This window comes from Vulpes lagopus, chromosome 7, assembly GCF_018345385.1.
Source record: "Vulpes lagopus strain Blue_001 chromosome 7, ASM1834538v1, whole genome shotgun sequence".
Classification (NCBI taxonomy): domain Eukaryota; kingdom Metazoa; phylum Chordata; class Mammalia; order Carnivora; family Canidae; genus Vulpes; species Vulpes lagopus.
The window spans coordinates 65,866,298-65,892,198 of NC_054830.1; the positions used below are offsets into that span (position 1 = coordinate 65,866,298).

Consider the following 25,901-nt stretch of genomic DNA (forward strand, 5'->3'; position numbering starts at 1 on the left):
TCTCCAGAATTATAGGACAAAAGGAAGGATAGTAGGGCTTAGACAAAGGTGGTGGCAGCCCCTTCCCCCATAACTGATGATCTCATTCTCCTGGAAGGATAAACATACCCTCAGTTGATGCACACAATGGATCAACAGAAAAAAATAACACTGAATGATTATAGAGAAAGGTAAAGCCCCTATCTACCCCATCTTCTTTCTCCCTTAATTCTTCCCTAGAAATGTTTAAATAAGGTCAAATCTTAATTAACACTAATTGGTCACTTTTACTAGCAGGTGAAGTCATTTTAGATAAAAGGTCCTGCACATGAATGTGGCTTCCTCTCCTTCTCTTCCACACTTGTGGTCCCATCAGTAAGAAAAAAGCAATTTTACATTCTCTCTCCTCTTCTCACATGGGCATTCACATTACTTTGTCAGCTAGGGGTAAGACTTTGGATTTTTTTTAAAGATTTTTATTTATTTGAGAGACAGAGAAACACCTGCACATACTTGCAGAAGTGGGGCGGGGGGGGGGGGCACAGGAGGGAGGGGGCACAGAAAGAGAGGGAGAAATAGACTCCCCACTGAGCCAGGAACCAGTATGGGGCTTGACCTGAGCCCACCTGAGCCACCCAGGTACTCTAAGACTTTGGATTTAAAGATAGTGGCCCCACTTGAGGCAAAACTGTGCTCCAGTCATTCATTCATTCATTCATTTATTTTTCCCAGTCATTTATAACACAGCACTCTGCACCAAAGATTATAAGCACAAGCCATGCTAACAATAAAATATCTCTTTTCCGGGATCCCTGGGTGGCTCAGTGGTTTGGCGCTTGCCTTTGGCCCAGGGCACGATCCTGGAGTCCCGGGATCGAGTCCTGCGTCGGGCTCCCGGCATGGAGCCTGCTTCTCCCTCCTCCTGTGTCTCTGCCTCTCTCTCTCTATGTCTATCATAAATAAATGAGTAAATCTTGAAAAAAAAATATCTCTTTTCCCCACTGGTCACTATCTTTCACATGTACATATAGTCTCTGCAATATTATGGGAGGCAGAGGGAAAAGTGGCAATAGTTTGGGCAGGATTTGGACACAGCCAGGTACCTTGCTATAATACCATTAAAGCTTTAGCTCAACCCCCAACACCTGCCTTGTAAAAGTTTATGAACTAATTGAGGACAAAAAATACTAAGATCTAAAGTAGTTTAACAGGGGCGCCTGGGTGGCTCAGTCAGCCAAGCATCCTACTTTTGATTTTAGCTCAGGCCAGAATTTCATGGTTGTGAGATCAAACCCCACATCAGGCTCCACCCTCAGTGGGAAGTCTGTCTGAGATTCTCTCTCTCTCTCTCTGTCCCTCCCCCTCTCTAAAATAAAACAAATCTTTAAAAAAAATAAAATAGTACAAGGATCAAAGGCATGTTTTAGGAATTCAGAGAAAGAAAAATACACTTTTTTAATAAATTTTTTAATAAATTAATTTTTTATTGGTGTTCAATTTACCAACATACAGAATAACACTCAGTGCTCATCCCGTCAAGTGTCCCCCTCACTGCCCGCCACCCATTCACCCCCCCCCCCCCCGAAAAATACACTTCTGATTAGTTGGCATGGTGAGGAAATTGGCTTCATGAAGGAGATGAGATTTAACTACAGAAAGGTGGGATTTCAAAAGACAGAGAAGGGAACATTTCAGGCAGGACTGGAGATGCAGAGATGGGCACTAAAGAAGACTCAGGATGGGGAAGAGAAAAAGTTAAGAGGCAAAAACTTCAAGGCAAGGATAAGGAAGTAAACTATTTAGGGAAGAATAAAGTGTTTATACAGGGGCAGAGAAAAAAGAGGGGACCAAAAAGTGTTGAGATCAGAACATAAAATATCTTGAATACCAGTAGGTTATCTACACTTTATCCAATAAATCTCAGAAAGTTATCAAATGATGGTTACATTAATTAAAGAGAGGCAAGAGGATGTGATCTAACCAAACTAGTTGGTTAGATATCTTATTGTCAAGGGCTTAACCTTATTTTGAATGGTAGATGTGTTATATTATTCAAAATAATTTTTATCAACAACAAAGTCATCAGATGGTTTTAAGCTGCATCTCTACATAAGCAAATACTCATTATCTGGTTATACTCCAAAGACTAAGGATATTAAGACAATTTTTTAAAATGTATAGTTACAATATTCAATAATTATTTCAGAATTAAGGCATTACCTCCAAATCGCTCCACTGCTTTCTCCACTGCATTACTGATTTGCTGTTCATCTCTCACATCAACAGCACATGGCAAGGCCTTTCCTCCAGCTGCTTCAACTACAAAGGATAAACAAACAAAAAAGCACTGAGGCATTCAAATACTAAACTTTTCATTTTATTTATTTTTTTTAACTTTTCATTTTAATATGAATCAAGTAAGCACCTTATTTTCAGAAAACCAATAAAAATAACTATGTTCTTATAACTACTAGTGACTCCACTCCACAGAACAGACTAATCCATATCTAGCCTCAGTCTCTATAGTCTCATTTATAGTAAAAAATGAGAAAAAGGGAGGGGAGTGTCAGGGTGGCTCTTGGTTTCAGCTTGGGTCATGATGTCATGGGTCATGGAACAAGCCCTGCTCGGAATCAATGCTCGGCAGGGAGTCTGTTTGAGGATTCTCTCTCTCTCTACCTCTTCCCCACTCTCATGAGCTCTTTCCCTAAAATAAATAAATAAATCTTTAAAAAAACAAAAAATAAAAAATAAAAAGGTAATAAAAAAAAAATTATATTAAAAGCTAAGAAAAAAAGGAAGTTGGGATGCCCACCTGGGTGGCTCAGTGGTTGAGAGTCTGCCTTCAGCTCAGGTCATGACCCTGGAATCCCAGGATGGAGTCTCACATCGGGCTCCCTGCATGGAGCCTGCTTTTCCCTCTGCCTGTGTCTCTGCCTCTGTGTGTGTGTGTGTGTGTGTGTGTGTGTGTGTGTCTCATGAATAAATAAGTAAAATCTTAAAAAAAAATTAATTGAAAAAAGAAAAACGGAAGTTAATTTTAAAAACCTTTATCATGGGGGATCCCCGGGTGGCTCAGCGGTTTCGCGTCTGCCTTTGGCCCAGGGCACGATCCTGGAGTCCCGGGATCGAGTCCCATGTCAGGCTCCCGACATGGGCCTGCTTACTCCTCCTCCTGTATCTCTGCCTCTCTCTCTCTCTCTACTTCTATCATGAATAAATAAATCTTTAAAAAATAAAATAAAAATAAAAACCTTTATCATGAAATTTCAAGAAATATGCAAAAACATAAATAAGAGTATAATAAATTACCATTAATCTATCACCTATCTTCAATGATTGTCAATGCTCTGACAGTTAAGTTTTTAAAAGATTTATTCATTTCATTTTTTTAAAGATTTTATTTATTTATTCATGAGAGACACACAGAGAGAGAGGCAGAGACATAGGCAGAGGGAGAAGCAGGCTCCACACAGGGAGCCTGATGTGGGACTCGATCCTGGGACTTCAGGATCACGCCCTGGGCCAAAGGCAGGCACCAAACTGCTGAGCCACCCAGGGATCCCCTATTTATTCATTTCAGAGAGAGAGAGAGAATGCACAAGAATGAGCAAGGGGAGGGGGAGAGGGAGAAGCAGACTCCCTGCTGAGCAGGAAACCTAATGTGAGACTTGATCCCAGGACCTCTGGACCATGACCCAAGCCAAAAGCAAATGCTCAACCAACTGAGCCACCCAGGGGCCCCTTGTTTAATTTTTTTTTACCCCCAATCCTGTTTTTGGCTGGTGTGTATTTTAAAATAAATCCCAGGTATCATCTTATTTATAAATACCTCATATGTGTTCCCCTAACATAACCATGAGGCTATTAACATGACTAACAAAACTAGCAATATTAACTGAAGTTGAATTTTTTTTTTTAAGATTTTATCTATTTATTCATAAGAGACACAGAGAAAGAGAGAGAGAGGCAGAGACACAGGCAGAAGGAGAAGCAGGCTCCATGCAGGGAGCCTGATGTTGGACTTGATCCTGGGTCTCCAGAATCCACACCCAGGGCTGCAGGCGGCGCTAAACCGCTGTGCCACCAGGGCTGCCCTTGAAGTTGAATTTTAAGCCCTCCTTCCTGATACTATGCCTAGCGCACAATGCCTTGAATATAAGCACTTGATAATTATTTGTGAACCAAAAGTATTAAGACAATGAGTTTCAAATGGCACAGTATAAATAGAATGGAGAGCTTTTTCAAAGTGTTTACATCACCCGCTTCTCATTTCCACTCCCCCTATTCCCTATTCTCTGCACAGATACAAGAATCACTGCCCTCAAGAGACATAATTTTTGAGGAGAGTCTCTCACATCATTCAAAAATGCTGGGGGAGCCTGGGTGGCTCAGTTAGTTAAGTGTCTACCTTCAGTTCATGTCATGATACCGGGGGTCCTGGGATAGAGCCCCGCGTTGAGCTCCCTGCTTGGTGGGGAATCTGCTTCTCCTCTCTCTCCCTCTGTGCTTTCTTTTTTCTCTCTCTCTCTCTCAAATAAATAAATAAAATCTTAAAAAAAAAAAAAAAAGTGCTGGGAAAAAAGTTCCTGAATCAGTGCTCTAAGGTAACAAAATACTTCTTTAACCAGACAAAATTATTTTCAGAGCAGCTTTCAAATAGCTAAAATTAAACTCTCCCGCAAATTCTCTATGTATTGAAACCATGGTTAGGACATGTCACGAAATGGCATGGTCACATTCACTCACTTTCTTCAGCAGCAGTAAAGATTGTGCCTGGAAGCTTGGGGTGTGCGTGGGTAGTCTTTGCAGCAATGACAATGTTTGCTCCATCCTTTGCTGCTTTCAACGCAATAGCTTTGCCAATGCCACGGCTTGCACCTGTGATAAAAACTGTACATCCTGCTAGCTTCCTACAACAGAACAAATATGACCTCATAAGAAACCTCAAGTTTTATTTACTTATTAAGAGGAAACTTCTGCATCTTTTCACATTATGTGTTTTCTCCTCTAAAACTTTCTCTAAACCACCCTCCCTCCCTGACAGCAAATAGCTCTGTAATACTGCCACTGCACAATGATTTATAAATTATTATAACTGAGGGGATCCCTGGATGGCTCAACGGTTTGGCACCTGCCTTTGACCCAGGGCGTGATCCTGGAGTTCCAGGATCGAGTCCCACGTCAGGCTCCCTGCATGGAGCCTGCTTCTCCCTCTGCTTATGTCTCTGCCTCTCTCTGTGTCTCTCATGAATAAATAAATAAAAGCTTTATTTATTTATTAATTTAATTACTTAATTCCCTGATTAAGTTAATTACTTAATTAATTGCAGTATATCCACAAAGGAATATATTCAACAATAAAAAGAAAGGAAGTACTGATCCATGCTACATGGATGAACCCTGAAAACATTACGCTAAGTGAGAGAAGCCAGTCACAAAGGACCATAGACTGTACAATTCCATTTATACGAAATGTCCAGAAAAGGTAATCTGAGTCACAAGGATGGTGGCTGCTGAGGACTAGGGGTGGAGGGGGTTGGAGTTGATAGCTAAGGAGTGTAGGGCCTTTTTCGAAGATGATGAAAAGGTTTTAAAATTGATTGTGATGGGGCACCTGGGTGGCTCAGTCGTTAAGCATCTGACTTTTTATCTCAGCTCAGTTCTTGATCTCAGGGTCCTAAGTTTAAGCCCCTGTTGGGCTTCATGCTGGGCATGGAGCCTACTTAAAAAACAAAAACAAAACCTTCTCTGAGGAGGGTAAATACGGTGAAAGTGACAATCACAAAGAGATAGGGGAGTATAACTACACAGACTCGTTAACCAATAAGAACATAAGGTTCCTGCCAAGATCTATAGGATTTACACCTCAGAAAAGATCAGAGGGAAACATGGGGAAGGGTTTTAAAGTAAGAAATAAATGTTTTGGTAGGAAAGCTGGGGAGTGGAGAAGGGAAGAGACCAAGAGGTGGTGACTATTATTAGTGAAATACAGCAAACATACAAAAAGCATGTAAACTAATATATATATAGAATAAAATGAGTTGCAAGAAAAGAGAAACAGGAATATTACCAATACTCCAAAAGCCACTAGTCTATTCCTTTATTCCCGTTTTTTGTTTTGTTTTTTACTATTTCTTATACCAACACCTCTATGCCTAACCTAAGGGCCAAATCTGACCCTCCATCTGTTTGTATATAGTCCTAAAGCTAAGAATAGCTTTTACAGATGAACATTTATGATCAATTTGATGATAAGGAACACTAATTTTGAACCCCGATGAAGCCAAACATTACCTCCCTGCTGTGTCTTGAGTTGTACCTACCCAAAAGGATATGCTGAAGTGCTAACCTCTAGTACCCCAGGATGCGACCTTATTTAGAAAGAGAATTGTTGCAGATATAATTAGATAAGATGGAGGACATATTGGATTCGGGTGGGCCTTTAATTCAGTATGACTGGAAACGAGGAGAGAAGACTATGTACAGATCCACATATAAGAATATCATCTGATGAAGGAGGGAGAGATTGGAGTGATGCAAGGTAAGAATGCAAAGAATTGCTGGCTGTCACCAGAAGCTCTCTCACACTGTGGAAGAGGCAAGGAAGAGTTCTACCCAGAATTTCAGGGGAGAATATCCTGGCTGACACCCTGATTTTAGATTTCAGACATCTAGCCTCTGGAACTGTGAGAGAATTAATTTGTTTGCAGCCACTCAACAAGCCACTCAATAAACCCTCTCTTCCTCCGCAAAAAGAATTTCATTCTTCTCATTGTATTGCCAAAAAAACTGCTCTTTTGAATTTCACTAATAAAAAATATTGTGGAAATTGGTTTTCTCATTATGCATTGTCTTAGATATATATAGATACACTTATACATACGTTACATACACATTTCATTGCCTACATACTACCTCCAATTTTGCCTTTCACCTATGAAGCCTAAAATATTTACTATCTGGCCCTTTTCAGGAAAAGCTTGCCTGGGGTGCCTGGCTGGTTCAATCAGTACAGCATTGTAACTCTTGATCTTGGGGTCGGGAGTTCAAGCCCCATATTGGGCAGAGATCACTTTAAAAAAAAAAATGCTTGCCTAACCAATGTCTAAGTAACATACTTTAATTTAAAAAAAAAAAAAAAGGGGGGGGGGGATCCCTGGGTGGCGCAGCGGTTTGGCGCCTGCCTTTGGCCCAGGGTGCGATCCTGGAGACCCGAGATCGAATCCCACGTCGGGCTCCCAGTGCATGGAGCCTGCTTCTCCCTCTGCCTGTGTCTCTGCCTCCCTCTCTCTTTCTCTCTCTCTGTGACTATCATAAATAAATAAAAAATAAATAAAAAATAAATAAAAATAAAATAAAAAAAAATTTTTAAAGTGTCTTTTTTTTTAAGATTTTATTTATTTATTCATGAGAGACACAAAGAGGCAGATATGATATAGGCAGAGGGAGAAGCAGGCTCCCTTCGGGAAGCCTGATGTGGGTCCCAAGACCCCAGGATCACCACCTGAGCCAGTCAGATGCTCAACCACTGAGCCACCCAGGCGTCCCAATACACTATTTAATTTTAACTGAACTTTATATAATGGATTCATACAGTATGGAACTGTAGGATTTACTTCTTTCACAAAACATTGTGTGGAGATTTATCCATGTTGGTGCAGATAACTACATTATTTTAATTAATACATAGTATCTCCATATGAACATACTACAAATTGTTTATTCGTTCTACTATTTATAGATTTGGGTGATGGTTTCCAGTTTTCTTTTTTTGTCTATTATGAACAATGTTGCTAAAAATATTATTGTTCGGGATCCCTGGGTGGCGCAGCGGTTTGGCGCTTGTCTTTGGCCCAGGGCGCGATCCTGGAGACCCGGGATCGAATCCCACATCAGGCTCCCGATGCATGGAGCCTGCTTCTCCCTCTGCCTATGTCTCTGCCTCTCTCTCTCTCTCTCTCTCTCTCTCTGTGACTATCATAAATAAATAAAAAATTAAAAAAAATATTATTGTTCACTTTTTCCAGTCACATGTGCAAGAGTTTCTCTAGGGCATATCAACCTATTGGTGAAGCTGCTGGATTACAGGCTACTGTTGTAGATCAAGCATCGTCACAAGTCCTTTGGCATTCCTTTCATCAAGAGGAAGAATGTATTTTTCCCTTCCCCTTGAGTCTGGGTTAGCTTTTTGACTTTTTTTGAGCAATAGAATGTAATGAAAGTGATATTCTGATTTCCAACCCCACACTGTAAGGTGGCTGGCAGTCTCCACTGTCTCTTAGCGAGATGCTATGATACAAAGTGGAACAAATTACCAAATGATGACAGGTCAAGTGAGAGAGGCCCTGGAGGGTGAGAGGCTGTTTTAGGATGTTTCAGCCCCAGCTAAGGACTCAGCTAAATGCAACTGTATCAATGACCTCAATTTAAAGTATACAGAGCAGAAAAACCCAGTTAACTCAAGAACTGTGGATAAAAAAAAAAAAAAAAAAAATCACTGTTGTTTTAAAACATTACGTTTTATGGGGTGCCTGGGTGGCTCAGCGGTTGAACGTCTGCCTTTGACTCAGAACGTGATCCTGGGGTCTTGGGATCAAGTCCCACATCAGGCTCCCTGGAGGGAGCCTGCTTCTCCCTCTGCCTATATCGTATCTGTCTCTCTGTGTCTCCCCTGGACTGAGTCCCACATCAGGTTTGGGGAGCCTGCTTCTCCCTCTGCCTGTGTCTCTGCCTCTCTCTCTCTGTGTCTCTCATGAATGGATGAATAAAAATCTTCTAAAAAACAAATAAAAATAAACCATTACGTTTTGGAGTATTTGCTAAACAGCAACAGATAACTGAAACACTGAAGTTCAACTTTCCCAAGTAATGCCAAACCTCTTTCCAAAGCAGTTAATATTCCTACTAGCAGCAATATATGAAAGTTTCCATAGCTCCACATTTCCCCAACATTTAATGTCAGATATTTAAAATTTTTGCCAAAAAATTTTTTTTGCCAATTTGATAGATACGAAATGGAAATGGTATCTCAGTGTTGTTTTAATTACATTTCCCTGATTACTAAGAAGGCTAATTTTTATATGTTAACAGTCATGTTCTTCTTTATAATTCCTATCAGTTTTGTTCATCTTAAAATTACAAACGATTCATAAATTATATTTAAAATAAATTGTATAGATTAATTATAAATATTTAAATGTAAATTATAAAACTATGTAAATATTCATATACTGGGGCAGTTGGCTGGCTCACTCAAGCCCCACACTGGGTATAGAGATTACTAAAAATAAACTTTACCAAAAATGTATTCATATATGTAAATGCAAAGTCATATATATCTACATATTTAAATATGTGTAGTACATGTATTTATAAATCATATGTACTTTAAAAATCTTCTCATTTGTGGCTTGCCTTTTCACTACACCTTGATAGTGTCCTTTTTTTTTTTAAGATTTTTTTTTAAAAAGATTTATTTATTTATTCATGAGACACGGATAGAGGCAGAGACACAGGCAGAGGGAGAAGCACGCTCCCTGCAGGAAGCCGGATGAGGAACTCGATCCTGGATCCCATGAGCCAAGGCAGATGCTCAAATGCTGAGCCACTCAGGTGTTCTTCTTTTTTTTTTTTAAAGATTTTATTTATTTATTGAGAGAGAGAGAATGAATGAATGAGCGGGGGAAGGGGCAGAGGGAGAGCAGACTCCCCACTGAAAAGGGAGCCCAATGACCACGATGATGACTCAGCATTCCATTTCACAACCCTGAGATCATGACCTGAGCCAAAGTCAGATGCTTAACTAACTGAGCCACTCAGGTGCCCCTATATCTTTTGATAAGTAGAAATTCTTCATTTTCATGTAGAATTTATGAATCTTTTCTTTTATAGCCAATGCTTTGCGTTTAAAACAAAAAATCCTTCCCTAACCACAACTGTATTAATTTGTCTTTCAAACAATTTAGGGTTTATTTTTTAAATACTAGTCTTAAACCTACCTAGAATTAACTTTTATGTATGAGTTGAGGTAGGGACCCAATTACATTCTTTTCAATGTGGACAACCAACTGTCCCAGTCTAAAAAGCCCAACTTTCCCATAGATCTTCAATTCTAGCTTTGTCAAGATGAGTCTCCATAAATAAAGAGCCATTTCTAAGGCTTTCTCTTCTGTTCCACTGGTCTACATGGATTTCACTGTCTTAACTAATAGCTTTACAAACAACTAGCTTTAAAAAAAAAACTAGAAAAGTAAAACTCAAATCAGTCTGGTTTTTAATTTCTATTATTGTAATATGTTTTAATTCTTTGTGCAAATATTATTTATTATTCTTTATGTTTTACTAATTATTATTATAAATACACTTTAGATTTCTGTACTTAATTTACCATAACTTTTTATTTCTATTTTTTGTTTCTTTTATTTTAGTATTTTTTATGTATTCTTGTATATCAAACCTTCCATCTGGGAACATTTCTTCTTTGAATAAATAAGGCATGAGAAAGAAAGAAACACTTTGGATTGAAGTGAAAGAAATAATGCTAATATTATTATTTGTAGTTTACATGATTACATAGAAAACCAAAATAATGTGTAATTAAATTACCAGATTTAATAAGAGTTTGACAAATTTTCAAACTCAATGAAAAGTCAATGAAGAAAATTTTATTTCTATACATAGGCAAAAATCTGCAAGTAATACAGTATAATAGCAACGAAAATGAGAAGTCTCAAATCCAGAAGATGGACTCTCCCACAGGACAAATGATCTATATTCTTCAGCAAATAAATGACATAAAGAAAGTGGAAGGGGGGCAGCCCTGGTGGCGCAGAGGTTTAGCGCCGCCTGCAGCCCAGGGCGTGATCCTGGAAACCCTGGATCCAGTCCCACTCCAGGCTCTCTGCATGGTGCCTGCTTCTCCCTCTGCCTGTGTCTCTGCACCACCACCCCCCCTCTCTCTGTGTCTCTACGAATAAAAAAATAAAGTCTTAAAAAAAGAAAAAAGAAAGTGGAAGGGAAGCTGTTACAGATCAAGAGAGACTTATAAGATCTAGCAACTAAATGCAATGTGAGGTCCTTACAGGATCCCGATTTGATAAAACCAACTTAAAAAGACATCTTTGAGATAGTTATAAGACTTTGAAAATGGATAGGTAGTAGATGATATTGAGGAATTACTGTTAATTTTTTGAATTGTAATCATGAGCTACCCAGGTGTCCCATTCTTCTAGGTTCTTATATTATTTGAGGGAATGGTAAAATTTTTTTCACTTCACATTGTAAGTTATTTACACATTAAAATTCCTACATTAAATGTGAAAAATAGAAATCCTATACCTTGGAGTGCCTGGGTGGCTCAGATAATTAAGCATCTGCCTTTGGCTCAGGTCAAGATGCTGATACCCTGGGGTCCTGGGATCGAGTCCCGCATGAGGCTCCCTGCTTAGACAGGAGCCTGCTTCTCCCTGTCCCTCTGCCCCCCTCTCTCAAATAAATAAATAAAATATTTAAAAAATAATAGGGCACCTGGGTGGCTCAGTGGTTGAATGTCATGATCCCGGGGTCCTGGGATCAAGTCCCATATTGGGCTCCCCGCAGGTAGCCTGCTTCTCCCTCTGCCTATGTGTCTCTGCCCCTCTCTGTGTCTCGCATGAATAAATAAATAAAAATCTTAAAAAAATAATAAAGTTTTTTTTTTTTTTAATGGAAGTATTGAGAGGAAAATGTGTCCACTATTGCTTTAAAAGCCTTATCCCTTTGCCTTTGGTCTAGCTGGATTGATTCCCAGTAGGGTAAAGGACATTTTTTTCCTTACACAGTCTCAGGCAGTGGCAGAAATAAAGGCAAAGACGGTTTTTACCTTTAGCCTGAAACCCAGGGGCTGTGCTACAAGGAAGCCTCTCCAGCTCAAAAGCATTAGAACCAAAGGGGGCAAGAAAGAGTCCAAATTTGTCAGTACCATTGGCGGACAGCTAAAACTTGCTAATGTGGAGTTAATCTACACTACAATTTACCAAACTTCTCTGGTACCTCAAAATCAGAGTAAATGTGATAAAAATTTTTGTTAACAGTTTTAAAAAAGAAAAGCAAATCAAAACAAATACTTTTATTATCAAGCATTTTGTTGTCTGCCAACCTGCTGGATTAGGAAACTTCATTCATCCTTTTGGATATTCAACCTCTTTGGAGCGCCGAGGATATTAGCCAGTGTAACGTTCATACATTTTTTTTTTAAGATTTTATTTATTTATTCATGAGAGAGAGAGAGAGAGAGAGAGAGAGAGAGACAGAGAGGCAGGCAGAGACTCAGGCAAAGGGAGAGGCAGGCTTCATGCAGGGAGCCCTACGTGGGACTCGTCGATCCCAGGACCCCAGGATCATGCCCTGGGCTGAAGGCAGGTGTGAAACCACTGAACCACCCGGGGATCCCTGTTCATATACTTTTTTATCCAGGAACTTCACCTCCAGGAATTTGTTATAGAGATACACTCAAAAATGTGCAAGCAGTGGATACAAGGTTAATCACTGCAGCAAACATGCAGTAACAAAAAAACTAGAAATGATCTGGTATCCAGGGATAGGTGATTGTTTTAAGTAAATTATGGAACATCGACAAAATACCATGTTACCACTAAAAGAGAAAGAAGATCTGCATACCTAAAATGTATGTGTATCCCAGGACATACTAAGTAAAAATGGCAAGGCCCAAAAGGGAGTTTTCTACTATTTGTAAAAGTGATGCCGGGACACCTGGGTGGTTCAGTGGTTGAGTGTCTGCCTTCAGCTCAGGGTGTGATCCTGGAAACCTATCGGAGTCCAGCATGTGGCTCCCTGCATGGAGTCTGCTTCTCCCTCTGCCTGTGTCTCTGCCTCTCTCTCTCTGTGTCTCTCATGAATGGATGAATAAAAATCTTCTAAAAAACAAATAAAAATAAACCATTACGTTTTGGAGTATTTGCTAAACAGCAACAGATAACTGAAACACTGAAGTTCAACTTTCCCAAGTAATGCCAAACCTCTTTCCAAAGCAGTTAATATTCCTACTAGCAGCAATATATGAAAGTTTCCATAGCTCCACATTTCCCCAACATTTAATGTCAGATATTTAAAATTTTTGCCAAAAATTTTTTTTTGCCAATTTGATAGATACGAAATGGAAATGGTATCTCAGTGTTGTTTTAATTACATTTCCCTGATTACTAAGAAGGCTAATTTTTATATGTTAACAGTCATGTTCTTCTTTATAATTCCTATCAGTTTTGTTCATCTTAAAATTACAAACGATTCATAAATTATATTTAAAATAAATTGTATAGATTAATTATAAATATTTAAATGTAAATTATAAAACTATGTAAATATTCATATACTGGGGCAGTTGGCTGGCTCACTCAAGCCCCACACTGGGTATAGAGATTACTAAAAATAAACTTTACCAAAAATGTATTCATATATGTAAATGCAAAGTCATATATATCTACATATTTAAATATGTGTAGTACATGTATTTATAAATCATATGTACTTTAAAAATCTTCTCATTTGTGGCTTGCCTTTTCACTACACCTTGATAGTGTCCTTTTTTTTTTTAAGATTTTTTTTTAAAAAGATTTATTTATTTATTCATGAGACACGGATAGAGGCAGAGACACAGGCAGAGGGAGAAGCACGCTCCCTGCAGGAAGCCCGATGAGGAACTCGATCCTGGATCCCATGAGCCAAGGCAGATGCTCAAATGCTGAGCCACTCAGGTGTTCTTCTTTTTTTTTTTTTAAAGATTTTATTTATTTATTGAGAGAGAGAGAATGAATGAATGAGCGGGGGAAGGGGCAGAGGGAGAGCAGACTCCCCACTGAAAAGGGAGCCCAATGACCACGATGATGACTCAGCATTCCATTTCACAACCCTGAGATCATGACCTAAGCCAAAGTCAGATGCTTAACTAACTGAGCCACTCAGGTGCCCCTATATCTTTTGATAAGTAGAAATTCTTCATTTTCATGTAGAATTTATGAATCTTTTCTTTTATAGCCAATGCTTTGCGTTTAAAACAAAAAATCCTTCCCTAACCACAACTGTATTAATTTGTCTTTCAAACAATTTAGGGTTTATTTTTTAAATACTAGTCTTAAACCTACCTAGAATTAACTTTTATGTATGAGTTGAGGTAGGGACCCAATTACATTCTTTTCAATGTGGACAACCAACTGTCCCAGTCTAAAAAGCCCAACTTTCCCATAGATCTTCAATTCTAGCTTTGTCAAGATGAGTCTCCATAAATAAAGAGCCATTTCTAAGGCTTTCTCTTCTGTTCCACTGGTCTACATGGATTTCACTGTCTTAACTAATAGCTTTACAAACAACTAGCTTTAAAAAAAAAACTAGAAAAGTAAAACTCAAATCAGTCTGGTTTTTAATTTCTATTATTGTAATATGTTTTAATTCTTTGTGCAAATATTATTTATTATTCTTTATGTTTTACTAATTATTATTATAAATACACTTTAGATTTCTGTACTTAATTTACCATAACTTTTTATTTCTATTTTTTGTTTCTTTTATTTTAGTATTTTTTATGTATTCTTGTATATCAAACCTTCCATCTGGGAACATTTCTTCTTTGAATAAATAAGGCATGAGAAAGAAAGAAACACTTTGGATTGAAGTGAAAGAAATAATGCTAATATTATTATTTGTAGTTTACATGATTACATAGAAAACCAAAATAATGTGTAATTAAATTACTAGATTTAATAAGAGTTTGACAAATTTTCAAATTCAATGAAAAGTCAATGAAGAAAATTTTATTTCTATACATAGGCAAAAATCTGCAAGTAATACAGTATAATAGCAACGAAAATGAGAAGTCTCAAATCCAGAAGATGGACTCTCCCACAGGACAAATTATCTATATTCTTCAGCAAATAAATGGCATAAAGAAAGTGGAAGGGGGGCAGCCCTGGTGGCGCAGCGGTTTAGCGCAGCCTGCAGCCCAGGGCGTGATCCTGGAAACCCTGGATCCAGTCCCACTCTAGGCTCTCTGCATGGTGCCTGCTTCTCCCTCTGCCTGTGTCTCTGCACCACCCCCCCCCCCCTCTGTGTCTCTACGAATAAAAAAATAAAGTCTTAAAAAAAGAAAAAAGAAAAGAAAGTGGAAGGGAAGCTGTTACAGATCAAGAGAGACTTATAAGATCTAGCAACTAAATGCAATGTGAGGTCCTTACAGGATCCCGATTTGATAAAACCAACTTAAAAAGACATCTTTGAGATAGTTATAAGACTTTGAAAATGGATAGGTAGTAGATGATATTGAGGAATTAGTGTTAATTTTTTGAATTGTAATCATGAGCTACCCAGGTGTCCCATTCTTCTAGGTTCTTATATTATTTGAGGGAATGGTAAAATTTTTTTCACTTCACATTGTAAGTTATTTACACATTAAAATTCCTACATTAAATGTGAAAAATAGAAATCCTATACCTTGGAGTGCCTGGGTGGCTCAGATAATTAAGCATCTGCCTTTGGCTCAGGTCAAGATGCTGATACCCTGGGGTCCTGGGATCGAGTCCCGCATGAGGCTCCCTGCTTAGACAGGAGCCTGCTTCTCCCTGTCCCTCTGCCCCCCTCTCTCAAATAAATAAATAAAATATTTAAAAAATAATAGGGCACCTGGGTGGCTCAGTGGTTGAATGTCATGATCCCGGGGTCCTGGGATCAAGTCCCATATTGGGCTCCCCGCAGGTAGCCTGCTTCTCCCTCTGCCTATGTGTCTCTGCCCCTCTCTGTGTCTCGCATGAATAAATAAATAAAAATCTTAAAAAAATAATAAAGTTTTTTTTTTTTTTTAATGGAAGTATTGAGAGGAAAATGTGTCCACTATTGCTTTAAAAGCCTTATCCCTTTGCCTTTGGTCTAGCTGGATTGATTCCCAGTAGGGTAAAGGACATTTTTTTCCTTACACAGTCTCAGGCAGTGGCAGAAATAAAGGCAAAGACGGTTTTTACCTTTAGCCTGAAACCCAGGGGCTGTGCTACAAGGAAGCCTCTCCAGCTCAAAAGCATTAGAACCAAAGGGGCAAGAAAGAGTCCAAATTTGTCAGTACCATTGGCGGACAGCTAAAACTTGCTAATGTGGAGTTAATCTACACTACAATTTACCAAACTTCTCTGGTACCTCAAAATCAGAGTAAATGTGATAAAAATATTTTGTTAACAGTTTTAAAAAAGAAAAGCAAATCAAAACAAATACTTTTATTATCAAGCATTTTGTTGTCTGCCAACCTGCTGGATTAGGAAACTTCATTCATCCTTTTGGATATTCAACCTCTTTGGAGCGCCGAGGATATTAGCCAGTGTAACGTTCATACTTTTTTTTTTTAAGATTTTATTTATTTATTCATGAGAAACAGAGAGAGAGAGAGAGAGAGAGACAGAGAGACAGAGAGGCAGGCAGAGACTCAGGCAAAGGGAGAGGCAGGCTTCATGCAGGGAGCCCTACGTGGGACTCGTCGATCCCAGGACCCCAGGATCATGCCCTGGGCTGAAGGCAGGTGTGAAACCACTGAACCACCCGGGGATCCCTGTTCATATACTTTTTTATCCAGGAACTTCACCTCCAGGAATTTGTTATAGAGATACACTCAAAAATGTGCAAGCAGTGGATACAAGGTTAATCACTGCAGCAAACATGCAGTAACAAAAAAACTAGAAATGATCTGGTATCCAGGGATAGGTGATTGTTTTAAGTAAATTATGGAACATCGACAAAATACCATGTTACCACTAAAAGAGAAAGAAGATCTGCATACCTAAAATGTATGTGTATCCCAGGACATACTAAGTAAAAATGGCAAGGCCCAAAAGGGAGTTTTCTACTATTTGTAAAAGTGATGCCGGGACACCTGGGTGGTTCAGTGGTTGAGTGTCTGCCTTCAGCTCAGGGTGTGATCCTGGAAACCTATCGGAGTCCAGCATGTGGCTCCCTGCATGGAGCCTGCTTCTCCCTCTGCCTGTGTCTCTGCCTCTCTCTCTGTGTCTCTCATGAATAAATAACTAAAATCTTAAAAAAAAAAAAAAAAAAAAAAAAGGCGGAGTGCGTGACTATGTGTGCCTGTGCATGTTTAGGGTGGTGTACAAATGTGTATATGCATAGCCTATCTCTGAAAACATACCAGAGAGTCACTGAGAAACTGAACGTGAAGGATGGAGAAACTCACTTTTTACTCTATACCCTTTTGAGCTTTTGTAAGTCTTTTGGCCACGTGCCTGTTTGCTTCAAGCAAATTACAAAACACACAAATCGCTGCCCTGAAGACCGGTACACTTTGTAAAAACAGAAAGTAGAATGGTGGTTTGCCAGCAGCTGGAGGGAAAGGGGGAGTTGTTTAATGGGTATAGAGTTTCTTTCTTTTTGCAATTTTATTTCTTTATTCATGAGAGAGACAGAGAGAGAGGCAGAGACACAGAGGGAGAAGCAGGCTCCCCGTGGGGGACTCGATCCCCGGACCCCAGGATCACGCCCTGAGGTGAAGGCTGACTTCTCAACCACTGAGCCACCCAGGTGCCCCGCCTATAGAGTTTCTTTTGCAAGTTGAGAAAGTTCTGGAGAACGGCTGCGGGCAATGTGAATACACTAACTATGCCTAAAAATGGTTAAGAGCTTAAAAATGGTTAAGATGAGGCAGCCCGGGGGGCTCAGTGGTTTAGCATCTGCCTTCGGCCCAGGGTGTGATCCTGGAGTCCCGGGATCGAGTCCCACGTCGGGCTCCCTGCGTGGAGCCTGTTTCTCCCTCTGCCAGTGTCTCTCATGAGTAAATAAAATATTTTTTTAAAAAAATGGTCAGGATGGTAGACGTTGTGTACGTGTGTTTTACCAGCATTTTTTGAAGACTTCAGTGAAGCGCCCCCGCGAAAAGGACGCCCCTATGAAGGACGAGTTTCACGTGTCACGAACTTGAAGATCACCTCTTCAAACAGCCCTTTGTGACGTGGATATTCGGGGGGAGCGTCGGGGACAAGCGAGGCGCCAGCCCCGCGAGCCTTCCGGCGACCTTTCACCTCGAGCTCCAGACCCCGTCCCTCGGGGAGCCAGAGGCCCGCCCGCGGCCGCCACCCCGAAGCACACGGCTCCGGCTTCCCCCTCGCGAGGCCCCGCTCTCCACACACAGCGGGGGTCGCGCGCTCCCCCGGGCCCGGGCCGCGCGACCCCCGAGCCGCCCGCTCCGCCCGGCCGCGCCTCCCGTCGTGCCCTTACCCGGTGTTGGGTAACATGGTTTCCTCAGAGCAGAGGCGGCGGCGACGGCGGCGGCGGCGAGCGGACCCGGAGACGCGGGCCTCCTCTCCTCATTTAGCCCCAGTCCCTCGAGGCCCCGCCCGGAGGCCGGCGGCGAGCGGGCGCTCCCAGGAGCGGCGGCCCTCGGAGTGCGCCTGCGCACGCAGCGGGCTCCCGGCGCTCGGCGCTAGTTTCCGCCTTCCCCGCCCCCGCCCGGCCCCTGGACGCGCTCTCTCTGCGCAGGCGCTGAGGAAGAAAGGCGGCTCCGCCCCGCGCGCGTCGCGGGGCTCTGCGGGGACAATCGGCGTCCCGCCCGCCGCGGGCGTAGTGCGCGCGTCAGCCGCTACCTGCGTGCGCTTTTCCCGCGCGTGGGGTGGCGGTTGCAGTCGCGCCCTCGGGACCTCGTGGAGGGCGCGGGGCCGCTTCTCTGCAGAGGCTGACCTGCGGGCTCCCTCCCCCGCCCGAACCCGGTGCCTGGCTCCTGCGCGCGCAGCACCGAGGGCGCCGTCGTCCTCGCTTGCTCCCGAAGCCGGCCACGGTCGCATCCTCCCCCGGGCTGCGGCCCACGGCTGGCGGCCCTCGCCTGTCCGCGCATCGCCCAGTGATGAGCCGCAGCTTCTGGGGCTGAGCGCTTTGCAGCAGTCTGGGGGGAGCATGCATAGTTAGCAATGGTCTTCCGGAAGAAACTCCCAAACTCAGTGCAGGAATAAGGTGAATTCTGGGATCTAGTATTGCGGGGTTTTTTTTTTTTTTTTTTTAAGTGTTTATTTAAATTCCAGTTAACATACAGTGTGATAATAGTTTCAAGGGTACAATGTAGTGATTGAACACTTCCATGCAACACCTAGCGCTCATCACAAGCGGACCCTAGTGTGTTTTTTTAATTAATTTTTTTTAAAGATTTTATTTATTTATTCATGACAGACACAGAGAGTCAGAGACACAGGCAGAGGAGAAGCAGGCTCCCCGCAAGGAGCCCGATGTGGGACTCGGTTCCGGGTTCTGGGATCACGCCTCGAGCCAAAGGCAGACGCTCCACCGCTGAGCCACCCAGGCCTCCCGAGATAGTGTATTTTGGGAGGGTAGAACAGGATGATGAGGTTGTTAAATGAGGACTAGTTGAACTAGTTTGGAAATAGGGTTCGTATGCCTCCGCTTACTGCAAGCCCTAAATGGTTCTGTTAATTCATGTGTGTTGCCAGCTTCCTATAGGCATTTGAATTGGCCATCCTTGATATTGTCCTTAGAAATTACAGAATTTGTTTATTCAACAAGTGGTAGCACCTAGTTCATGCTGGTCACTGGAGATACAGCAGGACAAAAAAGAGGAGGTCTGCCTGTGTGGGAGGAATGAGGAAACGCCAAGGTGTTATTCAGACTGTTGTAGGTATTAGATGTTTCAAGAAGAGTGTTGATAGGGACCATTCAATGCAAAACTTACCTTGCACTTAAGAAAGTGAAAACAACCCACAGGGACTCCTGGGGGTCTCAGTGGTTGAGCATCTGCCTTCAGCTCCAGGTGTGACCCCAGGATCGGGGTTTGAGTCTCCCATCAAGCTCCCTGCGGGGAGCTTGCTTGTCCCTTTGCCTATGTCTCTGCCTCTCTCTCTGTGTCTCTCATGAATAAGTAAATAAATCCTTTTAAAAAAGAAAAGACAATCTACAGAATGGGATAAAATACAAACATATATCCAATAAGGTCTGGTATCTAGAATATATAGAAAATTCTTAAAACTCAGCAACAAAAAGGCGAACAACCCGACTAAAAAGTGAGCACGGGCTCCTGGGTGGCTTGGTTGGTTAAGCATCTGACTTATGATTTTGGCTCAGGTCATGATCTCAAGGTGATGAGATGGAGCCCTAGGTAGGGCTCTTCAGGCAAGCTCAGAGTCCGCTGGGGATTCTATCCCTTTGCCTCTGCCCCTCTTCCTGCTGATGCACACATGTCCCCTCTCTCTAGCTCACGCTAAAATAAATAAATAAATAAAATCTTTTTTAAAAAAATGAACAAAGGATCTGGATAGGTATTTTTCCAAAGAATATATGCAAGTGGTCAGCAAGCACATGAAAAGATGCCCAAAGCATTAGTTACTAGGGAGCTGCAAATCAAAACTACAATGAGATTCCACTTTATGCATACTAGAATAGTTATAATAGAAAATATGGAAAATAAGTAAGCCAGGATGTGGAGAAATTGGAACCCTCATTCATTGTTGGGAATGTCAAAAGGCATAGCCACTTTGGGAAACAGTTTTGCAGCTCCTCAAAAAGTTAAAATTGCCACCTACTGGATATCCACATGCAAAAGAGCAATTCACTTTTTGATATATCCCCAAGAGAAATATAAACATGTTCAGAAGAACCACCAGATGGCACTGTTATTTTAAAATTCAAAATGGTATAAGCAAAACGTTAATTAACAATATTGTGACATACTATTATAATCTTAGTTGGATTAAGGCAAAAATAGCATGAAATTCTCTACAGAATTCTCAGAACCGGGAAATAAGAGGAGGCATATTTTAAATTGTAAATTCCTTAAAGAAGGGGTGCCTGGGTGACTCAATGGTTGAGCATCTTCCTTCGGCTCAGGGCGTGATCCCTGGGGTCCAGGGTTTGAGTCCCACAGTGGGCTCCCTGCTCAGCAGAGTCTACTTCTCCTTCTGCCTACATCTCTGCCTCTCTCTCTGTGTCTCTCATGAATAAATAAATAAAATCTTTTTTAAAAAAATCCTTAAAAACAGGATGTGATACCTTAATTCTTTTATATTATTATTTAAATTAATAATACTGCCAATACTAAAAAGTAATTTCCAAATGCATGAGAAATTAAGAATGCAGAATTAAGTTGAAATATCAGAAGATATGACGTTGAGGAGCACCTGGCTGGCTCAGTCAGAAGAGCATGTGACTCTTGACCTCAGGGTTAAGAGTTCAAGCCCAATGTTGGGTGTAGAGATTAGTTAAATAAAAAACTTTTAAAACGGTATAACATCGAGAACTTTAACCTTAAATTATCAAATAAGGTCTCTTCTAACTCTATCTTGCATAAGAATATATATATTTTTTTAAAGATTAATTTTTTTAGAGAAAGAGTGTAAGCAGGGGGAGGGGCAGAAGAAGAGGGAAAGAATCCTCAAGCAGACTCCCTGCTGAGTGGGGAACCTGACACAGGGCTTAATCCCAGAACCCTGATCATGACCTGAGCTGAAACCAAAAGCTAGATCCTTAACCAAATAAGTCACCCAGGCACCCTAAGAATATATTTTTGAGTATATAATGCAGTAACATTCAAATGTGTTGGCCGCAGCCACATAAAGAAATTTTTTAAAGATTATTTATTTGAGAGAGAGGGAGGGAGGAACAGAGGGAGAGAGAATCTCAAGCAGACTCCCTACCTAGTGTGGAGACTGATGCGGGGCTTTATCTCATGACCCTGAGGTCATGACCTGAGCTAAAACTAAGAGTCAGATGCTCAACCAACTGAGCCATCCAGGTACCCCCATAAAGAAATTTTTCATCCAGACCCAAGACACACAGTTTTCTATTTTATTGAATCTATTATATTCTATCAAGTTGATCATAATATACTAAATTATTTGGATGATTCATTAATGGATTATAGCTTACTATTTGGAAAACACTGCTTTAGTGTGTTATTTACCATTGTGATTTTTCAACTTGACTTTTAAGATATCCTGGGCTTCTCCAAATATAAAATTACTAATTAATGATAGTTAGAGGCCAACAATACAATGCACATGCTTTTAATCGCTTTAGAAAAGTCAGGGGGCTCTTGAAACTTTCCATTTTCTTCACCCACAAGACAGCTCACCCTGGTCCAGGTTAAATGGGGAAATCCTTGGGGTTTTGTGTATGGCAGTTCTTTCTGAAAATGTACCAAATCTTCCCCATAGACCTGCTAGCAGTACCTTTTGTTTCTCAAAGAATTATTCCCAGTCACTATTTTATTAGTAACTGTTATTAACCTCCAAGCTGTATTTAAATGTCTTTATCTTTCTGATAATACAGGACTACAACAATCTATAGAAAGTGAAAATTTCCATCTTAATACCATCCTTCAGAGATAATTATTAACATTTTAGTATGTATCCTTTAAGTCTGAAAAAAAAAATTTTTTTTGGACAGATCCTGCCGCAGGTTTATTTGTACAAATAGCACAAGAGGACACCAGGCCCATGTAGACAGAAGCCCAGGGGTCATACCAGTCCTTGCGTCCTCACACTGGCAGGCAGAAGACTCTACACTGGAGCCTTTGTGGGGGCCTGGGCACCTTTGGGGGCCTGCGCTGCAGGAGTAGAAGCAGGAGCCAGAGCCAGGGCCATAGCTGCAGCCTGGGCCTTGGTTTGAGCCTTGGCCTTGGACTTTGGCCGGCGGAGCCTGAGACCTTTGGCAATGCGGGCTCAAGCACGTTTCGGAGCTTGGGATGAGCTATGTAGGCAAGTCGGTTGAGCTTGCGGCTGCCGCCCTTTAGGATCTTGGGCTTGACCTCCTTGGGCTTGACAAGGGCCTCGATAGCCTCGGCACGTACAGTCATGGCCTTGGCATTGCTGGCCTGCATCTTCTTCAGGCCCTTCTTGTTGTGCTTCTTGGCAAAGCGCATGTCCCTCAGGAACTTGGGGTCTAACCCCTTAAGAGATTCATATCTTTGTGACCGGGGTTTCTGGATGCCATTTCTGTGCCATTTTTGTGATGGTTGTGCATGGTGTGGTTCTTGGACTTGGCCATGTCTGCATCAAAGTCCGCGCCTCCCCAAGAGCCTATGGACCAGAAGAGAAAAAGCAAATCTGAAATTTTTATATAGGTTTTGATCATTTATAAATCATAGGGGAGATTATATATATACTATATTGTTTTGGAAACTTTTTGTTTTACTTAATGTATCATAGACATTTTTCCAAGTTTACACCTAAAAGTTTACCTTGACTATTTATTTTTAATTTTTTTTTTTAATTTGGAGACAGCGAGTGTGAGCCAGGTGAGGGGCAGTAGGAGAGGGAGAAAGAATCTCAAGCAGACTCCCCACTGAACATAGAGCCTAACAAGGGGCTGGACCCCAGGACCCCAAGATCATGACCTGAGCTGAAATCAAGTCATATGCTTAACTGACTAAGCCACCCAGGCACCTATACCTTGACTTTTTTAAAAAAAACAAATGCATAGTTTTCTTTTATATGAATATACTGAAATTAATTTTACCATTTTCATTTGTGATGGACATTTTAGTTGTTTCCACATTGTCTCCAATAAAAACATTCGTGCATGCATCATTGTTCACTACTCATTTTTCCTCAGAATACATTCCTAGAAGTGAGACTGTTTGTTCAATGGATATACACAATACAGTTTAGCAAGGTTGTGTTAATACAGTTGACTGTATTAACTGATTTGAACTGTGTAAGTCCACATCTACATGGATTTTTTTCGATAAATGCAGTATAGTCCTGTAAATGTATTTTCTCTTATGATTTTAACATTTTATTTTCTCTGGTTTACTTTATAAGAATACAGTATATAGGGACATGTGGGTGGCCCAGCCGAAGGCCCAAAGCATCTGCCTTTGGCTCAGGGTGTGATCCCGGGTCCCGGGATGGAGTCCCACATCAGGCTCCCCATGGGGAGCCTACCTCTCCCTCTGCCTCTCTCTCTGTGTCTCTCATGAATAAATAAAATCTTAAAAAAAAAAAAAGAATACAGTATATAGTACATGGAACATAGAAAATATGTGTTAATAGACTGTTGATGTTATTGGCAAGTCTTCTGGTCAATAGTAGACTGTTAGTAGTTAAGTTTCTGGGGAGTCATAAGTTACACATGGATTTTTGATTATGTGGGCATCAGTGCCCCTAACCCCTGCATTGTTCAAGGGTCAACTACAACTTAGACCAGGATTTCTCAACCTTGGGGCTATTGACCCCTTGGGCTGGATAATCCTTTGTTGTAGAAGTTTGTCATGTGTATTGCAGAATGTTTAGCAACATTACTGGCCTTTACCCCCTGGATGCTATAGCCCATATTCCCATGTATGTATGTTTAGATGCATAACTTAAATTTACCATGTTAACCATTTTCAAGTGTATAGTTCAGTGACTTGAGTACATTCACATTGTTGTGCAATCAATACCACCATCCTAGCCCTTCCAATTTTGACACTCCAGAAATTGCTGAATGTCCTCTGGAGGACGAAATTTCCCTGATTGTCTACATCATCACAGAGGTAGATGAGAAATAAAAAATGTCAATGTCATTAAGAGAAAAATGAGAGGCTGAAGAGCTGTAATAGATTAAACAAGACTGGGAAACCTGGGTGGCTCAGCAATTGAGCATTTGCCTTTGGCTCAGGGCGTGATCCTTGGGTCCCCAGATAAGAGTCCCACATCAGACTCCCTGAATGGAGCCTGCTTCTCCCTCTGCCTGTGTCTCTCTGCCTCTCTCTGTGTGTCTCTCATGAATAAATAAATAAAATCTTAAAAAAAAGATTAAATAAGACTAAAAAAGACATTACAACTAATGCAACACACGATCCTAGACTGGATTCTATACAAAAAAGATTTGCTCTAGCACAGTCGACAAATTGGAATGTGTATTACAGAGTAAAGTATTGCATCAATGATAAATTTCCTGAACTTGATAACTACTGGGGTAATGTAAGAGACTGTCTGTGTTCCTAGTATGAAGTATTAAGGAATAAGAGGAAATTAATATTCATCAACTCTTAAGTGTGTATGTGTGTGTGTGTAATGGAGAAGTGGTTATGGTGAAACAAATGTAGGAAAATGTTAAAAATTGGTGATTTGGAGTAAAGATGTACGAGAATTCCTTTCTCTCTTTGTTACAACTTTCTTATAAGCTTGAAATCAATTCAAACTAAAAAGTTTTATGTTTTAAGTGAAAGAAAATGCTTAGAGATGAGATTATTTATTGCCTGCCCATGCTTTTCAATTTGTTGTCCTTGCTAGTTTTACTCATCCATGCTTCAGAAAAGGTAACTGTAACTACAGTTTAGAATAAAATCTTGATTAGTCTAAGTCAAGGGTTCTTAAACTTTAATGTGCACTGAAATCAACAGAAGAGTTTTGTAAAACACAGATTAATAAGCCCAACCTCCAGAGTTTCTAATTAACTAGGTCTTAGACAGAGGAGTTGAAGAATTTGTAGTTCTCACAAGTTTCCAGGTAAGGCTAATGCTTACTGGAGCACGAAAAGGTGTAGGCTGGTAGTTCTCAACCTTGTTTGCAAATTGAAATCACTTGGGGATCTTTTTAAAAATCTGATGTCTGGGTCTTACTGCCAGAGATTCTAATTAAGTTGGTATAGAGTATACATAGGTGGTATTTATTTTAAAGCTCCTCACCTCGAGTGATTCAAATATGCAGCCAAGATTGAGAGTAACTCTAATTACTCTCAATTAGAGTCAGTGTAATCCCATTCCCCTTGCCCATGCCTTTAGAAGTAGACATGTTATCTAGTTCTGGCAAATGTGAGGTCTGCTGGGAAAGATTTTCTTATTTTAAGAAAGAGACCACAGGAGCACCTGGGTGGCCCAGTCTCTTGATTTTGGCCCAGGTCATGATCTCAATCTCATGAGATCGAGCCCTATGTTGGGCTCTGCCCTCAGTGGGGAGTCT

General features: G+C 40.8%; 1 protein-coding gene and 1 pseudogene across 1 annotated transcript in view; both read right to left on the reverse strand.

Annotated features, from left to right (window-relative positions):
• The window catches only part of HSDL2 (hydroxysteroid dehydrogenase like 2), a 64,647-nt gene extending 46,223 nt beyond the window's left edge, over nt 1-18,424 (reverse strand). Inside the window, exons 1-3 of the mRNA XM_041762247.1 lie at nt 18,235-18,424; nt 4,729-4,892; nt 2,200-2,298 (exon numbers count right to left, since the gene is read on the reverse strand). Of these exons, the coding sequence (XP_041618181.1) occupies nt 2,200-2,298; nt 4,729-4,892; nt 18,235-18,251 (280 nt within the window). The 5' untranslated portion in view covers nt 18,252-18,424. The remainder of the gene's footprint in view (nt 1-2,199; nt 2,299-4,728; nt 4,893-18,234) is intronic.
• A 4,090-nt stretch (nt 18,425-22,514) lies between these two features.
• LOC121495166 lies at nt 22,515-23,001 on the reverse strand (annotated as a pseudogene).
• Between the last annotated feature and the right edge of the window lie 2,900 nt (nt 23,002-25,901).